This window comes from Microtus ochrogaster, unplaced genomic scaffold, assembly GCF_000317375.1.
Source record: "Microtus ochrogaster isolate Prairie Vole_2 unplaced genomic scaffold, MicOch1.0 UNK56, whole genome shotgun sequence".
In the NCBI taxonomy this organism is placed as follows: domain Eukaryota; kingdom Metazoa; phylum Chordata; class Mammalia; order Rodentia; family Cricetidae; genus Microtus; species Microtus ochrogaster.
Window position 1 is genome coordinate 1,179,177 of NW_004949154.1, and position 17,156 is coordinate 1,196,332.

Genomic DNA, 17,156 nt, shown 5'->3' on the forward strand with positions numbered 1-17,156 from the left:
AATGAATGAATGAATGAATGAATGAATGAATGAATGAATAAATAAATAAATAAAGATTATTGAAAAAAAACCCAACTATTACTATCACTATAGCCAGTATATATCTTGAAGATTTTCCCCAAAGGTCCAAGTGTCCAAGGCTTGGTACTTCTGAAGCTTCTGAACATTCGCACTACCTTCAGGAAGTAAGGCCTGGTGGAAAGAAATTAGAAAACTGGATGTTCGTGAAGGGGACTTTGGGAGAGGAGGCCCTTCCTGTTTCACCCTTTGATTCCCAGCTGCCACCATCCACCACAAGTTCCCAGCCATACCGTTCCTGAGTCACCACGGCCCCAAAGCATCTGGACTAAGGGATTATGAACTAAACCCATGGGCCAAGTGTCAACTTTTTCTCCTTAAAAGTTTCCAGACCTCGGGCGATTCGTCACCATGATGGGAGGTAATTCATTGCTGCCCCCATTAATCCCAGTACATGGCTAGTCACATTTCTCATTCCTGGGAGCTAAGAGGACAGAGAAGACAATAGAGGGGTATATTCTCAACTGCTGTTTTCTGTGGGCCAGCCTACAGTCTGTGCCCCACCCCTAGAAAAAGCTGTGCTTGGCTCTGAGCTGTCTGCTCTGCCCCATCTGGCTCTCCTGGTGGTGGGAACAGATACAAAGTTTCTGAAGCTTGCTCTGTGCCGGCTAAGTGAATGGCTGCCTTCTCTTACTTGCCCCTCCCCTCCCAAGAACAGGAGTGTTCATGCCCTTCCCTTCTCTTTCTACACCCCCAGGGCCTCCTTCGAACTCAGGACTCTCAAGGCCCCGCCTCAGAAGTCCGGAGTGTCAGGGGCACGCCGTCATGCCCAGCCTCCGGGATCGTCATTCTCTGCTGCTTTCTTTGGGTTTCTCTCAGCAGAAGAGGAAACTTTCTCTTCGTGGTTCCCTGAAGATGAGTGACATCTAGTGAATTTTATCGTTTGTCTCACTCTCCTGGATTGGCGTGTCATGTCTGCCTAGCTCTGTGGCTAGTGGAGGACAGAGCTGGGTCTGATGTGACCTGAGCTTCATCACCACATCTTGGTATCCGAGGATCCTGAAACATCGAAACATCTTCCAAGAGAGGCAGAGATGTGCTGATGAATTTTCTTTGGGCCACCAGTTCACAAAAAAATGACACAGGGCTTATTATTAATTATGAAAGCTTGGCCTATAGATTAGGCTACTCCTACTATCTCTTATAACTTAAATTAACTCATTCCTAGTCATTTACATGTTTGTGTGTGACTCCTGGCTTTTACATCCCCTCTGTATGTCTTGTTCTCTTTCTGCATCTGGCTGGCAACCCCACCTTTATTATTCCCAGAGCTCTCTCTCTCCAGAAAGTTCCTGCTATTCTTCCTGCTTAGCCATTGGCCATTTAGCATTTTAATAAACCACAGTGACACATCTTCACACAGTGTAAAGGAATATTTCACAATAGAGACGGCTTTTGAGAGCAGCCTTTTCTGTCACTGTCTCTGCCAATTCAATTTAATTTAATTTAAGACCATGTCTCACTATGTAGTTCTAACAGTCCTGAAACTTGCTAGGTTGGTCATGAACTCAAGAGATCCACCTGCCTCTGCCTCTTAAGGGCTGGGATTGATGATATGTGTCATTACTCCCTGCCTTCTCTTTGTCTTAACCAAAGTATATTATCCCTCCCCACAGTGGAAAGCAAAATCAGGGTGCAATCCCCACCCCTTTCTGACCGCCAAACCCTGAGCCTTATGCTTCCTTCTATGTTACAGCTGGGCTTCTTCCCTGATAAAAAAATGTTAAAAACTGGGCTGAAAGACTAGAGAGATGGCATAGCGATTAAGCACACTGGTTGCTTTCCCAAAAAGCCCAGGTTTGGTTCCCAAAATCCATATGGTGGCTCATAACTGTCTGTAACTCCAGCTCCAGTGGATCTGTCATCCTTTTCAGACTTGTGAGAGGACCAGGCACTCAATGTGGTATAGATACACACACACACACACACACACACATGCATACATACACACACACACACATGCATACATACATGTAAAACATCCATACACATAAAAGAAATACATCTCTAAAATCAAGTAGAAGAATGAATAAAACCCAGGCTGGGGCTGTAGCTCAATCTGTAAAGTACTAGCCACGCATGGTCAAAGCCCAGGTTTAATTACCAAGCACTACATATACTGGACATGGTGGCATTCTGAGGGTAGAGGCAGGAAGAACAGAAGTTCGAGGTCACCCTTGGCTACATAGTGAGTTACAGAACAACCTAGCCTACATGAGACCTTACCTCAAAAACCAAGCAAACAGGGGCTGGAGTGTTAAGAGCACTGGTTGCTCTCACAAAGGACCTGGGTTCAATCCTCAGCACCCTCAGTTCTTAACTGTCTTATAACTGTAACTCCATCCCAAAGGATCTGACACCCTCACACAGATATGCATGCAGGCAAAACACCAATGCACATAAAATAAAAAATGATATATATGAACACACACACACACGCACACACACACACACACATATACATATATATATATACATATATATATATATGTATATATATATATGCAAACAAAAAATGAAATCACACACACAAGTTTAAAGCCCAGGTATTTGATGTTGACTCTGGCTTTGCCAAGGCAGCTTATTTTAGCTTTTAGCTTCCTGGTTTTGTTCTTGCAAATGCGGCTGCTTAAGTTTGTTCTTTTTTGGATTCATTTATTCAACCAATACTTTATGAACAGCTGCCATTCCCAAGCACTGGAAAGTACTCAGAATGAATGGCAAAAGGTTCTCAAAGGTGCCTGCCCTGATAGCGAGTCTTTCCCACCATGGAGCAGAGCACAAAACAGTAGCTCAGCCATAGCTAAACTGGGACAGCCTGACCTATTGAATGCGATGGTGAAAATCCTTCTTGGCAGTTGCTAACCTCATGCCGTCTGGGAAGGACCCTAGGAACACCCAAGGGAAGAGAAAGTAGGCACATAAAGGACTGGAGGAAGAGCCTGTCTGGACAGGTGATAGCAAAGTAAGGGCGGGGGGGACAGAAAGGTCAGCAGACCACACTCAGTGGGTTGAGATGCAGTCAGATCCCTCTAAGCGTATAGGTCGGTGTGTAGCTGGCTCTTCTTTACTCTCCTATATGCCGCCAGAGGGGAATGCAGAGGGTGACTGGGATTGAGTCTGAGGTCAGTGCCCCATCAATCTTGTGCCTCTCCTATGGCGCCACTTCCTTCCCCTTCTCAGCTTTTGCAATGCAGAGTGCCCGTGAGCACTTCTGTTGACACAGGCAGTGGGGGACCCTGGGGCTCAGATACCAGGATCCAGTCACCTCCTTCCTCCCTTCCCCACCCCTACTGGGCTGTCTCTGGTTCTGGTAAAGGACATTCCAGCCACCAAATGTACCATGTGGCCTTCACAGCTCTGCATGTCTGAACTCAGTGTCACTACCTCACGTTTGTGTTGAAGGATCCTGAACGTCCACCAAAGGTGGCTCCCTAGGCAGAGGCTGTCCCTCAGTGTCTGCCTGCCTCACCCAAAGTCCCTAACTACAGTGATAAGCAAACTCTGGTGGAAGTGGATGCTGCTCCAAGTGGGATGGGGAGCGGATGGGGTGGAGTGAAAGCGAAAGTTGCTTGCGCTCCTGGTCCTGGGAAAGCCAGCAGACTTGGGCTAGTGGGCGGGAGACAGTCCAGAAGAAGGGAGATTTTTTTTTAGAAAGCTGAGTGACAAGAGACCCTGTGACCCATACACTTTCATTTCTCCTAAAAACTGGGTGACGCAGGCAGCCACAGGGCCAGTGAGAGGGGAAGTCCAGAGTTTCTTAAGAAGCAGAGAGACGGACAGTCTGAGCCGGGAGGAAAAGACAGAAGAGACTAGGGGGAGGAAGAGAGGCAGTGAAGCGAAGAGGGGTGTGGAGGAGGTGGTTGCAGGACCTGTGGGGGAGGCATTGAGGCTCAGGTGTCATAGAGAAGGGGACAATAGTTGAGAAAAGGCAGCAGGGGAGGTGGGGGCAGGGGTGAACTAGCAGGAAGGAGGGGAAGGTTAGAGACGTGGAGCGCGGGGGTGATAGCGTGCGGGGATAGACAAGGCCGCAGTGGAGGAGGGAGTGGAGGAGGGGTAGAAGCACTGGGGCGGAGATGAACTAGGGAGTGGAAGGAGAGAATGGAAAATTAAGGTGGAGATCGAATCTGGGTAGCAAGGAGAGGGACCTGAGGGGAAAAAGAGGAGAAAAGAGGGCAATCGGCTTAGGAAAAAAGGCAGTAGAGGAGAGGCTCTGGGTCACCGAGACAGGAGGCCCACGATGTCCACATCTCGAGCTCAGGAGCAGCCAAGCAGATCTGAGGAGCGGCGACCGCTGGTGGCTCGAGGCCCGCGGGGTCCCCGACGATGGAGAAGGACAGCAGCCGCAGCTGTGCTGCTGGTAGAGATGCTGGAACGCGCTGCCTTCTTTGGCGTCACCTCCAATCTTGTGCTCTACCTCAACAGCTTGAACTTCAATTGGGAGGGCGAGCAGGCATCGAGGGCCACACTCCTCTTCCTGGGCGCCTCCTACCTGCTGTCTCCTGTGGGAGGCTGGCTAGCTGATGTGTACCTGGGCCGTTTTCTCACCATCTCGCTCAGCCTGGTACTCTACCTGGCTGCCTCGGGCTTGTTGCTTACTACCATCACCTACGATGGCCGCAGATCCTTCTGCGGAGAGATGCCCTTGTCGCCGCTGGAACCCGCCTGCCCATCTGCAGACTGCCCAGGTTCCTGGTCCAGCCCCTACTGCGCCACCACCCTCTACTTGGTGCTGCTGCTCCTGGCGCTGGCTGCCAGCTCTGTCAGGAGCAACCTCACTTCGTTCGGAGCTGACCAGGTGAGTGGCCAGAGGTTCTAGCCTCCAGAGTGACTTCAGACAAACCACTTCCCCTCTCGGCACCAGTTTCCTTATATAAAAACAGAAGAGCTGCTTGCTCTCAAGACAGTCATGCAATCTTTAGTAAGACTAGACATAGCTCCCACCTCTAAGCCATGCCCCAAGCCTCAGGCCAAGTGCCTTTTTTTTTTTTAAAGACAGGTTCTCTGAGTTCCAGGCTGGCCTCCAAATTTGTGGCTGTGGAAGACCTTGAACTCCTGAACCTACTGCCTCCACCTCCCAAATGCTGGTGTGCCACTGTGCCTGCCCCAGTGGTGTGTGTGTGTGTGTGTGTGTGTGTGTGTGTGTGTGTGTGTGTGTGTCTTATTTTGACACAAGGTCTCACCAGCCTGGTCTAGAATTCATTAAGTAACCAGGTTGGCTGATGCCTCTCCTCCTGGCTCAGACTACTAAGTGTTGGGATTTCAGCTGTGAGCCGCCATGCCTAGCTGCCGTGGCTTTCGATGTTTTAACTTGGCCTTTTTACCTTCACCAGGCCTGGGTAGTGTTGTAGTCTCTCAGCTTACCTCAGATGACAGAGAGCAGCAGGTCAGGAGGGCTGGCGAGGCCACTGAGCCTCAGGTCCTTGAACCCTGTATTGAATCCTAATGTATTATTAGGACTTGGCGGCTGGTGCAGGGGCCAGTCAGGCTCTGCTCACCCAGCAACACCAGAGGCAGTGGGCACACATATTCAGATCTCACTGTGCCCCTTGTCAGAGGGGCAGCCAGATATATACCTCGACCCCAGTCCTTGACACTCCCCTGGGACATGAGGTGGCATATGGGGAAAACAAAACCAGAAAATAAATACTTGCTAAATGATGAACTTAAAGCCTTGCTGCCATGGTCCTGTTTTGGTAGCTATGCACAAATAGTACCAATGATAATAAAATAAACTAGGAGAGAATATTATTAAAAGACAGTGGCATGATCACAGGCAGAATGCAGAAACAGTCATAGACAGGCATGGGGAAGGCAAGGTGTCCATGCGCAGAGAGACCCGTGATGCTGGCAGTGTGATCAGGCCGCTGGGTGAATCGTACTTTCTCTCTAATTCAATCTGTTTCCCTCAGAAAGCACTCCTCAGTCAGGCAGTTTCCAAATGAGCTATGTCTTTCAGTTGGTATCCACAGCCTGGCACCTCACAGTAACCGATGTCCTTGCCGAGGATTGCCCTTTTTAGTAACAAGTATTGTATTTGTTTGTGTGTGAGCAGATGCACAGCAGAGGTCAGCAGCGTGTGTCGGGTCCCTTGGAACTGGAGAGACAGGCGTTTATCGACAGCTTGAACCTCAGGCATGCTTCTCTCTCTCCCGTTCGGTGTTGACCAGGAGATTCCCAATACTTGCCAGAAAGAATGTCCCATCTTCTACTAACTTTATTCTTTCGTTGACATCCCACTACTTACCCACTGCCAGCTGCCCTGCAACCCTGGTGTAGATAGTGGTGGCCAGCTCTTACAAAGGGCTGGAACGCAAGGAACAAGCTTATTCTACAAAACAGAATATAAAGAGTGGTTTGTTGATATTGCGTGTGTTGTGAAGAAGAGCTGGCAGGGGAGTAGATGGTATGCCACCTACAGCACAGGGTGATGATGTGTGGGTCTCCATTTGGTTAGGGGGAGCCTCCTTATGGGCATTTCCTGGCATGTGATTTGTGCCCCATGAGGGAAGGCAGCCCAGATTGGTAGTGTACAGTTCTGGAAGGTTACACAAGCTGCTGTGTATAGAACATCTGGTTGTGCAATATCACCTATGCTAATAAGAGCCATGCAAATCTGGGCAGTTCCTTTTGATGGAGATTCAGCCCATCAAAGCTCGGGTCAGAGGGCAGCTCTGTCAGCTCAGAGAACTCTGCCACTAGCAGTCTGGAATTCTTAGACCAAGCTTATGAAAATTCCCTAAAGGAGGCCATCTCTGTTTTCTGTTCTCTCATCAATGGCCTTTTCATCATCCCTCCAAGGGCCTCAGCCACCAAGCACCTCTTCTCTCTTTCCTTCTGGCGGCAGAACTGGTTGCCCAGAGGCCAGATCACTGAGCCTTCTGTGACATCTATAGCTTTATTCAGTGAGTTGTCTCTTCAACTCGGGCATTGTTATTTAAACATAAAATCACTGTCCATAAGATGAATACAATTTCTATGTTGGCAACCATCACAACAACCATTCATTGTGCTGGAATTCTTGATTCTCATCTGGTGAGTGGCTTCAAACCAGACTCTGGGTTGAGGGCTCCTTTCCTGTCCCACATCCCTGTAATTTTTGCTGTCTTGGTAACCTGCTTCCCAGGATAGTGTAGAGGCACTGGATTGGCTTGAGGCAGGGTAGACTTTACTGGATTTGAGTTCTTTAAAGATGGTTCTATTGTCTGGGCGATAGTGGCACACGCCTTTAATCCCAGCAGTCAGGAGGCAGAGGCAGGTGAATCCCTGAGTTCAAGATCAGCCTGGTCTGCAGAGTGAGTTCCAGGACAGCCAAGGCTACACCGAGAAACCCTGTCTCAAAAAACTGAAACAAAACAAACAAACAAACAAAAATGGCTCTACTGTGGTGGAAATATGGGTGGGGCCACAGGATTGGGTGAGCACAGGACAGGCTGCCGCAACACTCGGGAGGTTAGGTAGGCGGTCTAGGGATATGTGGAGCTTGGCACCATCTGGAAGAGAGCCATAGGTGCTGCAAGTTTAGCAGAGTTGCTGATTTCAGGAAGGGCCATCCATCATTCTCCACACGGCATTCGCTTACTCTGGAAGGACTCATTTATATCCCGCATGGGCTGCCTGGCCGGCCCCTTCCAGTTACACTTGTCATCTGTACTTACTTCCAATTAATGAATGGAAGTAGCTGTTAATAATGGGGTGTATTCAATTTTCTGCTTGAAGGTCCAGGCAAGGGTTCCCAGTAAGCTGACACGGCAATGCCGCTCCTTCTTTCTCCAAGGCAGAATCCCAAAGGCAGTGCAATTTGAAGCACATCTGTATGAATTATAATTTTACATTTAGATAAGGAGGAAAACATTTTTTGCTTCCTCAGCACAACAGCTGCAAGGAAAGCGTGGGAGAATCCTCTTAGTAAGTGGAAATATGTATTCCGTGTTAGAAGGATGGTGATGAATCCTAAGATTTGGTGGTTGTTGAAAGATGACTTTTAGCCAGCCTGGTACCACAGACCTGGAATCCCAGATATTTGGGACGTTCAGGAAGGAGGATGACAGGTTTTGCAGAAGCCACAGAGTAAATTCAAGGTCAGACTCCACAACTTAATGAGAGTCTGTTTCAAAATAAAAGTCAAAGAGAGCTGGAGATGTGTCTCAATGGTAGAGTACATGTGTAGCGTGTTTGAGGCTCTTACTTGGATCTTCAGCATGGAAGGCAGTAAAGGGGTAAAGGGTAAAGGGGTAAGAGTAGATGCTACAAAAGCATCAAGACCTGAGTGAGATCCCAACAACCTGTAAAAAGCACAATGTGGGGTCTGGAGAAATAACTCAGAGGTTAAGAGCACTGACTGCTCTTCCAGAGGACCTGGGTTCAATTCCCAGCACCCACATAGCAGCTTACAACTGTCTGTAACTCAGTTCCAGGGGATCTGACACCCTCACACAGACATAAATGCAGGCAAAACACTAATGCACATAAAAAGAGATGTTTTTTTTTTAAAAAGCACAGTGTGAGCACACATGTCTGTCACCCCAGTGCACACACACATAGATAAACCCTAGCAATACATGCACATACACACATACATACATACACACACATTGATAAACCTCAGTATACTTGCACACAAATGCATACACACACACATGCACACACACGTGTGCACAAACAAGAACACAGAGAGTCATTTAAGAAGCAACCCCCAGTTCTTCTGGCTTTTCAGAAAGAAGGCCTGGGTCTTCCTACTGAGCTGCTGAATCAGAATCTAAGGGCCATAGACTGGGAACGGGAATGAGGCCAATGTGGCTAGCCAGAGACAGCAGGACAGAGTAGAGGATCTACTGTATGTAGAGTGGCCTAACTCCTGGGGTCAGATCTGCCCTTGCCAAGGGGCCTGAGAAAGATTTTTTTTTTTCATAAGGTCAGAGCTTGCACCTAGAACCACCTCCACCCACCTCCAATTTCTCCATCTTTGTCTGGTCATGCATAGAAGGAAGGTTAGCACATCAGAAGGGGTAAGCTTCATGCAATACTCAGTCTGCAACTCGAGCCTCAGAAAAAATTCTTAACCAGTCTCGGCCTAATCTTTCAGTGGTAGGCATCCATCACGTTTAATAGTGTGGGATGAGCAGAGACTTTTATGGACATTTTGCTGATTATGAAAGTAACACACAGCATGGGCTGTTTAAAGACAAAGGGGCAAATCATCCAGAAGTGAACAACATGGCCCTGAAGACATCTGCTGCATGGCCTAGCTGGTGGCAGTAAAAACAATGTGTGTCATGAGCATATAAAAACAGCTGGGTAAAAGTGTTTCCATCTTTAATTGGCTCTCAAGAGAAGGGCGTACGTATGCATGGACTGGGGAGATTGTTCAGCAAGTGACTTGCTTACTGTGCCAGCATGAAGGCCAGAGTTTGAGTTCCCAGAACCCTCACAGAATGCCAAGCGGACTTGGTGGCCTGCCTATAATTCCTGTCTTAAACAACAGAGATGGGATCCCCAGAACAACCTGGCTAGGAAGATGAGCCATATTGATGAACTCTGGGTTTGACTGAGAGACCCTGCCTCATTGAGTAAGGTGCAAGAGTAATTGATACATCTGACCTCAAACCTCCATATGTGTGTGTGTGTGCACCTCTGGACATGTGTGCCTACAAACACAAACATATTTGCAAACATATGCACACCACATGCATGAAAAAGAATATTTATTATTCATTTAATGGATATTTATTGAATATATATTTAGTAATCAGAGACTAGGAATATGCTTATTTGCTGACCCCAGAAGCATCCCTGTGGGATGTATGAGTACAGAGGACTTCCTGCGTCCTCCCTCACTCTCATCTCTGGCTGGATGACAGGTGATGGATCTCGGACGGGATGCCACTCGCCGCTTCTTCAACTGGTTCTACTGGAGCATCAACTTGGGTGCTGTACTGTCCCTGCTGGTGGTGGCCTTCATTGAGCAGAACATCAGCTTCCTATGGGGCTACAGCATCATCGTGGGCCTTGTGGCCCTGGCATTCTTCATTTTCCTCTTTGCCACCCCTGTCTTCATCACCAAGCCCCCAACAGGCAGCCAAGTGTCATCTATGCTGAAGCTTGCCTTCCAAAACTGTTGTCCCTGGCGTCTTTCCAGGTAATAGAGGGTAAAGGTGGCTGCCAAGCCCCCTGGGGGATGCCAGATGCAGCTTGTTGGGCTTTGGGTTCTGTTTGAGGGCTGGCACTGATGAGAACCTGCCCTCCAGGTGACTAAGGATGGTGGTTAAGGGGAAAATGATGGGGGTGCTGCTGGTGCTGGTGGCAGAAGTGTGGGGTGATGGTGGTAGTGGTGTTACCGATGATCTTCTAATTAGAAATCATAAGGACTGGGCTGGGGGGATGGCCCAGTCAGTAAGGCTTGCCTGAGTTTCATCCCAGACCCAATAGAAAAATGCCCTTCATGGTGGCACAGAGCTACAATCTCAGCACTGGAGAGGTAGAGACAGGTGAGTCCCTGGGAATTGCTTAACATCCTGTCTAGCCTAATTTGTGAGCTACCGGCCTTCTCAAAGAAGGCAGACAGCATTCCTAAAAATGATACCCAAGGTTATTCTCTGGCCTCTACATGTACATGCACACATGGGCAACTGCACACACTCGCACACACACGCACACACAATAGGGAGAAGGAATTAAGAAAGACACTCACTGCACCCCCAGCGTACACAGGACCGTGCACACACTGTTCTAATCTCATTCTGTTGCTGTAACAAGCACCACGGTCAAAAGCAGCTTAGAGGAGAAGGGGGCTTATTTTGGCTTACAGGTTACAGTCCGTCACTCAAGAAAGTCCAGGCAGGAACTTGAAGCAGAAACCATAAAGGAACACTGCTTAAGGCTCGCCCAGGCTTGTGTTGGCTTTTTTTTATAGAGCCTGCCTAGGGAATGGTTCCCACCACAGTGATCTGGGTCTTCCTATATCAATTAAAAAATCAAGGTAATTCCCATAGACACCATAGCCAATCTTAACTGAACAACCCCTCGGTTAAGACTCCCTTCTTCAGGTGACTCTAAGCCGTGTGAAGAAGTTGGCAATTGAAGCTAACAGAGACACATGTACACATGAACTGAACACAGAAGCATTCTCTCTCTCTCTGTCTCTGTCTCTCTCTCTCTCTCTGTGTCTCTCTCTCTCTCTCACACACACACACACAAGAATGTGTACACACACATTCACAATTTTAAGAAGGAAAAGAGAAATGCAGAGCACAGTGATGGTCTTGGCAGCAGCAGTGGAGATGTATGATGGGATTGGTAGTAAAAAACACTGCCGGTGATCTTATGATGACAGTCAGGATGGGTGGGTAATGTGATGGGCACAGTGCTGCACCCCAAGATATGAACTACACTGGCGTTATTTCTTTTCTTGAGTCTCAGAAGATGACATTCTTGGACAAGAAAAGGATCAGATAGTCTCAGGACAAAAGACGAAGAGCAAAGGTCAGAGGTGTAGCTACAGCTGATCTAATTATTCCAAAATAAACAACCCTGTTATCAGGTGAAATAGTCTTCAGAAAGTAATTTCATGGCTCCCTATATCATGAGCTCACACCTGAGAGAAACTGATTCCAAGTGTCCTTGGAAATGCTTGGTGGTCTCCTTCTATCCCTTCCATCTGGTCTGTTTTTTTAATGTAGTGTGTGTGTGTGTGTGTGTGTGTGTGTGTGTGTGTGTGTGAAGCAATTACTTATATTGTCGTATTATTAAATAAAATTTGGGAGTCAGATATCGGGGTAAAAACCTGATTGATTAGAGAAGTATCAGAGAAGTGACCAGTGACCTCTCTCTCTCCTTCCTCCATGCAAAAGGACTGTGAATCTCTCTAAACCCCTCCCTCCTACTTCCTGTGTCTCTCTATGTCCTGGGTTCTCTAAAACCTCTATGGCTGATTCTGGTCAGCTAGTAGCTAACTCTGCCCTCTGATTCAAGGTAAACTTTATTGGCAGTATCGGGAGTATCAGAGTGTGATCAAAATATTCCACAACGTGTGTGTGCGCGCGTGTGTGTGTGTGTGTGTGCCTGCTTACAACATGCATATGAAGATCATAGGACAATTTGTGATAGTCAGTTCTCCCTTCTACCATGTGGGGCCCAGGGGTCAAACTCAGGTCATCAGACTTGGCGGCAAATGCCTTAACCTATTATTTCCTTTGTTGTACCTCCAGTCTCTGGGTTTCTCTGTGCAGCCCTGGCTGTCTTGGAACTCACTTTGTAGACCAGACTGCAGAGATCCACCTGCCTCTGCCTTCTGAGTGCTGAATTAAAGGTGTGAATCTCTTTTTAAATTAGCTTCCAAGGGGCTGGAGAGATGACTCAGCGGTTAAGAACACTGCCTGCTCTTCCAAAGGTCCTGAGTTCAATTCCCAGCAACCACATGGTGGCTCACAACCATCTGAAATGAGGTCTGGTGCCCTCTTCTGGCCTTCAGGCACACACGCGGAAAGAATATTGTATACATAATAAGTAAATAAATATTTAAATTAGCTTCCCAAACAGCAGGTTTCCTTGTGACGTTTTCATACGTTTTTCCCCTTCCTCATCTCCCTGACCCCACTCCTTACTGTACTCTTCTAGTCTCTCTTCTCCCTTCCTATCAATCACGTGTCCTATATCCCTTCCTAACCTCTCATTAAAGCCTCTTTTTGTTTTCTTCTCTCCCGGTCCCCTTTCTAGTTTCCTAACATCTAAACACACTCATGCACACATACACCTATGTAATAGTCAGCAGGGGGGATCTCCCTATGACGGAGACCATGCAGCATTTGTCTGGGCCTGGGTTACCTCACTCAGCATGATGCTCTCCAGTTCCATCCATTTTCCTCAGATTTCATAATTTCATTGCTTTAGGTGAAATAAATTCTATTGCATAAAATTGACCACTTCTGCCAAGCAAATCTATCTCTTGTTCCAGGCTGGGCCCAGTTCCAGCCAGGGTCAGTGGGGTCTTGAGAAAAGGGTGATGTGCCAGCCTTCCCCAGCCTGCTGGGCTGCTGGAGGTCAGTCCCTGAAGGTACAGGTGCCGAGGAGTCTGGTGGTTTTAATTAGCCGTTACTGCCTCACAAACCACACCGCAACTTTCCACTCAAGCACCAGCTTTTCATTCTCTTTCAAATGCTGTGGGCAACTATGGTTAGTGGGGTGTGGCTTCCGCTGCTCTTAACATCACCAGGTCATTTGGGAGCTTTAAAGGGCTAGAGTCTAGCACATTCTCACACGGTGGTAGGAGATGGTGAGCTCAGAGCTCAGCTGGGACTGATGGTGGAAGCCTAAGTCTCCCCTTCCCTTGGCCTTCTTCCCGTGGCCTCGTCTGTAGCTTGCACTTCTCGGGGATGGTGTCTGGGATGGGAAAAGGAGCATTCTAAGGAGGAATGTTCCAGAAGGTGGGTGATAGAAGCAGCTGTGGGTTTTCTTAAGGTTTGCAGGTTTTGCAAAGCATGGCATCACATCAGTCTCTCTCTGTGGAGTAAAGAGTCACAAAGCCAGGCTGGATCTGGCAAGAGAAACAGACCACAGCACTGTTGAGGAACAGCACTGATTGCTGGGAGGGGGAGTTTCATGGCAGCTGTCCCTGAAGGAGACCAGCTGTACATTTTCGTTTTGGAGTCTCGGGGGACAGCTCAGGGCTTTTGGATGAGAAAGGTTCAGAAAGCTTGAGGGCAAAGGGTAAAGGTCGCAGTGCTGGTCAGACTATCTGGTCTCCTGGTGATGGTTCTTCCGTCTTCGCTTCTCCCTCCGCTCTCCACCCCGCTGCTAAGTCCACTGAGGATAGACCTGGGTCGGCAGCAAGGGAGTTGGGGTGCATCAAATCTGTGGGAGACTCTTGAGTTAGATTGTGTTGGGACTCCTGTGGTTCTCATGACAAATGGATACCACAAGTCAAAAACAAAAACAAAATCCCTGAAGACTCTGCTTTCCTCCCTCTCTGGGTTTACTCCCCCTCCCCCAACCCCAAAAGCTGTTTTTAGCCTGAGAGTGGTGAAAGTCTGAAGCCACTCGTGATAGTTTGGGTGACATTGACGACACCGTCACCAGTGGGGGTCACGGGAAGGATGGTGGAGTGGCTAGGATTCTCAGGGATCTGGGAACTGGTTCTCTCCATCCACTGTGTGGGCCCTGGGAATTAAACTGAGATTAAAGGCAAATTCCTTTGCCTGCTGAGTCATCTCATTGGCCTCTCAATGGGGATCCTGGAAGGAGGATGATTGAGGTAGAAACGGTGGCTCTAGTGCTAGAGAGAGCTGAGTTGTGGCTGCTTTTTTGTCTCTCTCCTATGGCCTTACAGAGACTCTGAAGGTGCCCTTCTGCTGCCTGACCAGAGGTCTCACCCACGGGGTCCTTCTCCACAAGAAGACATGGCCAACTTCCAGGTGCTGGTGAAGCTCCTGCCTGTGATGGTGACTCTTGTGCCTTACTGGATGGTATATTTCCAGGTAGGCACCCCACCTTCTGATCTGGGGCCTGACATCCCAGCCCCTCATAGGCTCAGCCTTTGCTGTAAACGCCTGCAGCATTACCTCCCCAGGGTAATGGTGTGTGTGAGTGTGTGCAAGCATTTACATGTACATGTGTATGTGTCCATGTGTGTGCACATGTGCATGTGTACATAGACTTAGTGTGCATATGAGTGTATGTATGTGCACCATACATGTGCACATGCGTTTTCACATGTGTGGAGCCAGGGCAGCAACGTAATCCTGTAGTTGGATTCTTCTTTGGACCTCCAACTCACAAATAACGACACAGAGATTTATTATTATTTTTTTTTTTTTTTTTTGATTTTTCGAGACAGGGTTTCTCTGAAGTTTTTGGTGCCTGTCCTGGAACTAGCTCTTGTAGACCAGGCTGGCCTCGAACTCACAGAGATCCGCCTGCCTCTGCCTCCCGAGTGCTGGGATTAAAGGCGTGCGCCACCACCGCCCGGCTACAGAGATTTATTATTAATAATGAAAGTTTGGCCTTAGCTTAGGCTTGTCCCACTAGCTCTTATAACGTAAATTAACCCATTTATTTTAATCTATGTTCTTTTGTGTGGCTTGTTACCTGCCACGCTGCTTTCTCTGCCTCTCACTGATGACTCTGTCGTCTTCTTTCCAGAGTTCTCTCTCCTGCCTAGCTATTGGCTATTCAGCTTTTCATTACACCAATCACAGCAATACATGTTCACATAGTGTATGAATCTCCCACAGCCTATTCCATTCCCAGCTCCTACCCCCAAGTAACAAGGCCATTGCTTCTCACACCCTCTTTGTTGGATGGAGAAAGCCCAAGATAGGATCATAGCCTGTTACTCTAGGGTGGCACAGACTGTCCCATAAGATACAGGAACATGGTGAAGATGCCCATACCAACTGTCAGGACATTGACATCCTTCTACAATGGCTAACAAGTAGCTGCTACCCTGGGTGACCCCAGAGCACCCCCTTGTCTGGTATCCTGCCAGAAGTCTCCTGGAACCCCTCCACTTCATGACAACTAGAGTACCAATGTCTGGTATAGCGAGGGGCAGGGCCACCAAACCTGTCCCTTCCAGCGGCTGTGTCCAAAGCCATGCTGGCAGATCAGTACCTCTACCCTGGCTGTGTCAATCTTCAGGACTCAGCTTGGCTTCAGTGTCAGACGACAACTCCCAATGGAGACAGTCATGTCATTATTCCCCATTTCACTGGACACTTATCCATACCCACCCTGTGTAAGACGTGGAGACACAATGGGAAGGCCATCTGAGCAGCTGCAGCCAGGCTCTGGGAATGTCTGTGATGATTGCTCGTAGCCTAAGGACATCAGAAAACTTCATCGCCAAGGCTGTCTCTCAATATGAAATGGATTGGGAGTGCCTTTTCCTCTCTGGGGGAAGGGCCAGCTGCCCAGGGATACTGCTGAGGAATACCTGTCCCAAAGCCTTCTGGAGCCAGAGGTCCAGTGACCAGCTCTATCCCAACCTGCCTCCATCTCTCCACAGATGCAGTCTACCTACGTCCTACAAGGTCTTCACCTTCATATCCCCAACTTCTTCCGGACCAATAGCTCTTTGGCTCTGAGTACAGAGAACAGTAGCTACAGGGTAAGAGAGTAAGTGTGTGGTCAGCCCCAGCCATGCTGGGAGCATCCTGTGAGACCTGCCTGCAACCCCCCCGCACAACCCCTCAGTGGTGTGGCATGCTTAGGACACAAGAAAATAACCAGCAGGATGGAGGAACATAATACCCAATCCCTCTCTCAGCATGGCCAGTTGCCCACAGGACCTCAGGCTTGGTGTCCCCCACCCCCGACAAGCTGCTGCTCACCCTCCAGTGCACACACAGGGCACTATTCAATCTGCCTTCCCACTATTTCCCTGGGACCCTTTCCACGCTGTGCTCATGATAGAAAGTTGCGTACCCAGGAAGAACTTTGCCTTCCCTGATGTAATCCTGTCCCTTAGTTACACAGCTGAGAAGACTTGAGAACTCTGGGGGGTGGGGTGGGACAGGAGCACCAGCCCTGGGTTACTAAGGGGCATGGTCCAGCCCAGAGTTCTTTCTGCTCTGCCAACCTGTCTCCTGGCCCCCTTCCCACCCAGATCCCAGAAGCCTGGCTCCTGCTGGCCAATGTTGTGGTGGTACTGGTTCTGGTTCCAGTCAAGGACCACTTGATTGATCCTCTGCTGCTGCGGTGTAAGCTGCTGCCATCAGCTCTGCAGAAGATGGCCCTGGGCATGTTCTTTGGGTTTACTTCGATCATTGCAGCAGGTGCGTGGTACATCACGTTCATTCAGACCTTGAGTTAGGAGAGTCTGCCTGCAAGACACACAGTATAAGGGAGTGAATATCACTGGGTGAAATGGTGCACACTGAGAGTCCTTGGCACTCAGGAAGGTTCAAGGCCAACCTGGGCTACATGAGACTGTCTGAAAGGTAAGACAGATAGATGATAGATAGATAGATAGATAGATAGATAGATAGATAGATAGATAGATTGATAGATAGATAGATGATAGATAGATAGATAGATAGATAGATAGATAGATAGATAGATAGATAGATAGGTGGGTGGGTGGG

General features: G+C 48.4%; 1 protein-coding gene across 1 annotated transcript in view; it reads left to right on the top strand.

The window, feature by feature from the left end:
* Window positions 1–3,751: 3,751 nt before the first annotated feature.
* The window catches only part of Slc15a3 (solute carrier family 15 member 3), a 16,502-nt gene continuing 3,097 nt past the window's right edge, over window positions 3,752–17,156 (top strand). The window contains exons 1-5 of the mRNA XM_005369650.3: window positions 3,752–4,876; window positions 9,939–10,216; window positions 14,402–14,549; window positions 16,079–16,180; window positions 16,679–16,847. Of these exons, the coding sequence (XP_005369707.1) occupies window positions 4,319–4,876; window positions 9,939–10,216; window positions 14,402–14,549; window positions 16,079–16,180; window positions 16,679–16,847 (1,255 nt within the window). The 5' untranslated portion in view covers window positions 3,752–4,318. The remainder of the gene's footprint in view (window positions 4,877–9,938; window positions 10,217–14,401; window positions 14,550–16,078; window positions 16,181–16,678; window positions 16,848–17,156) is intronic.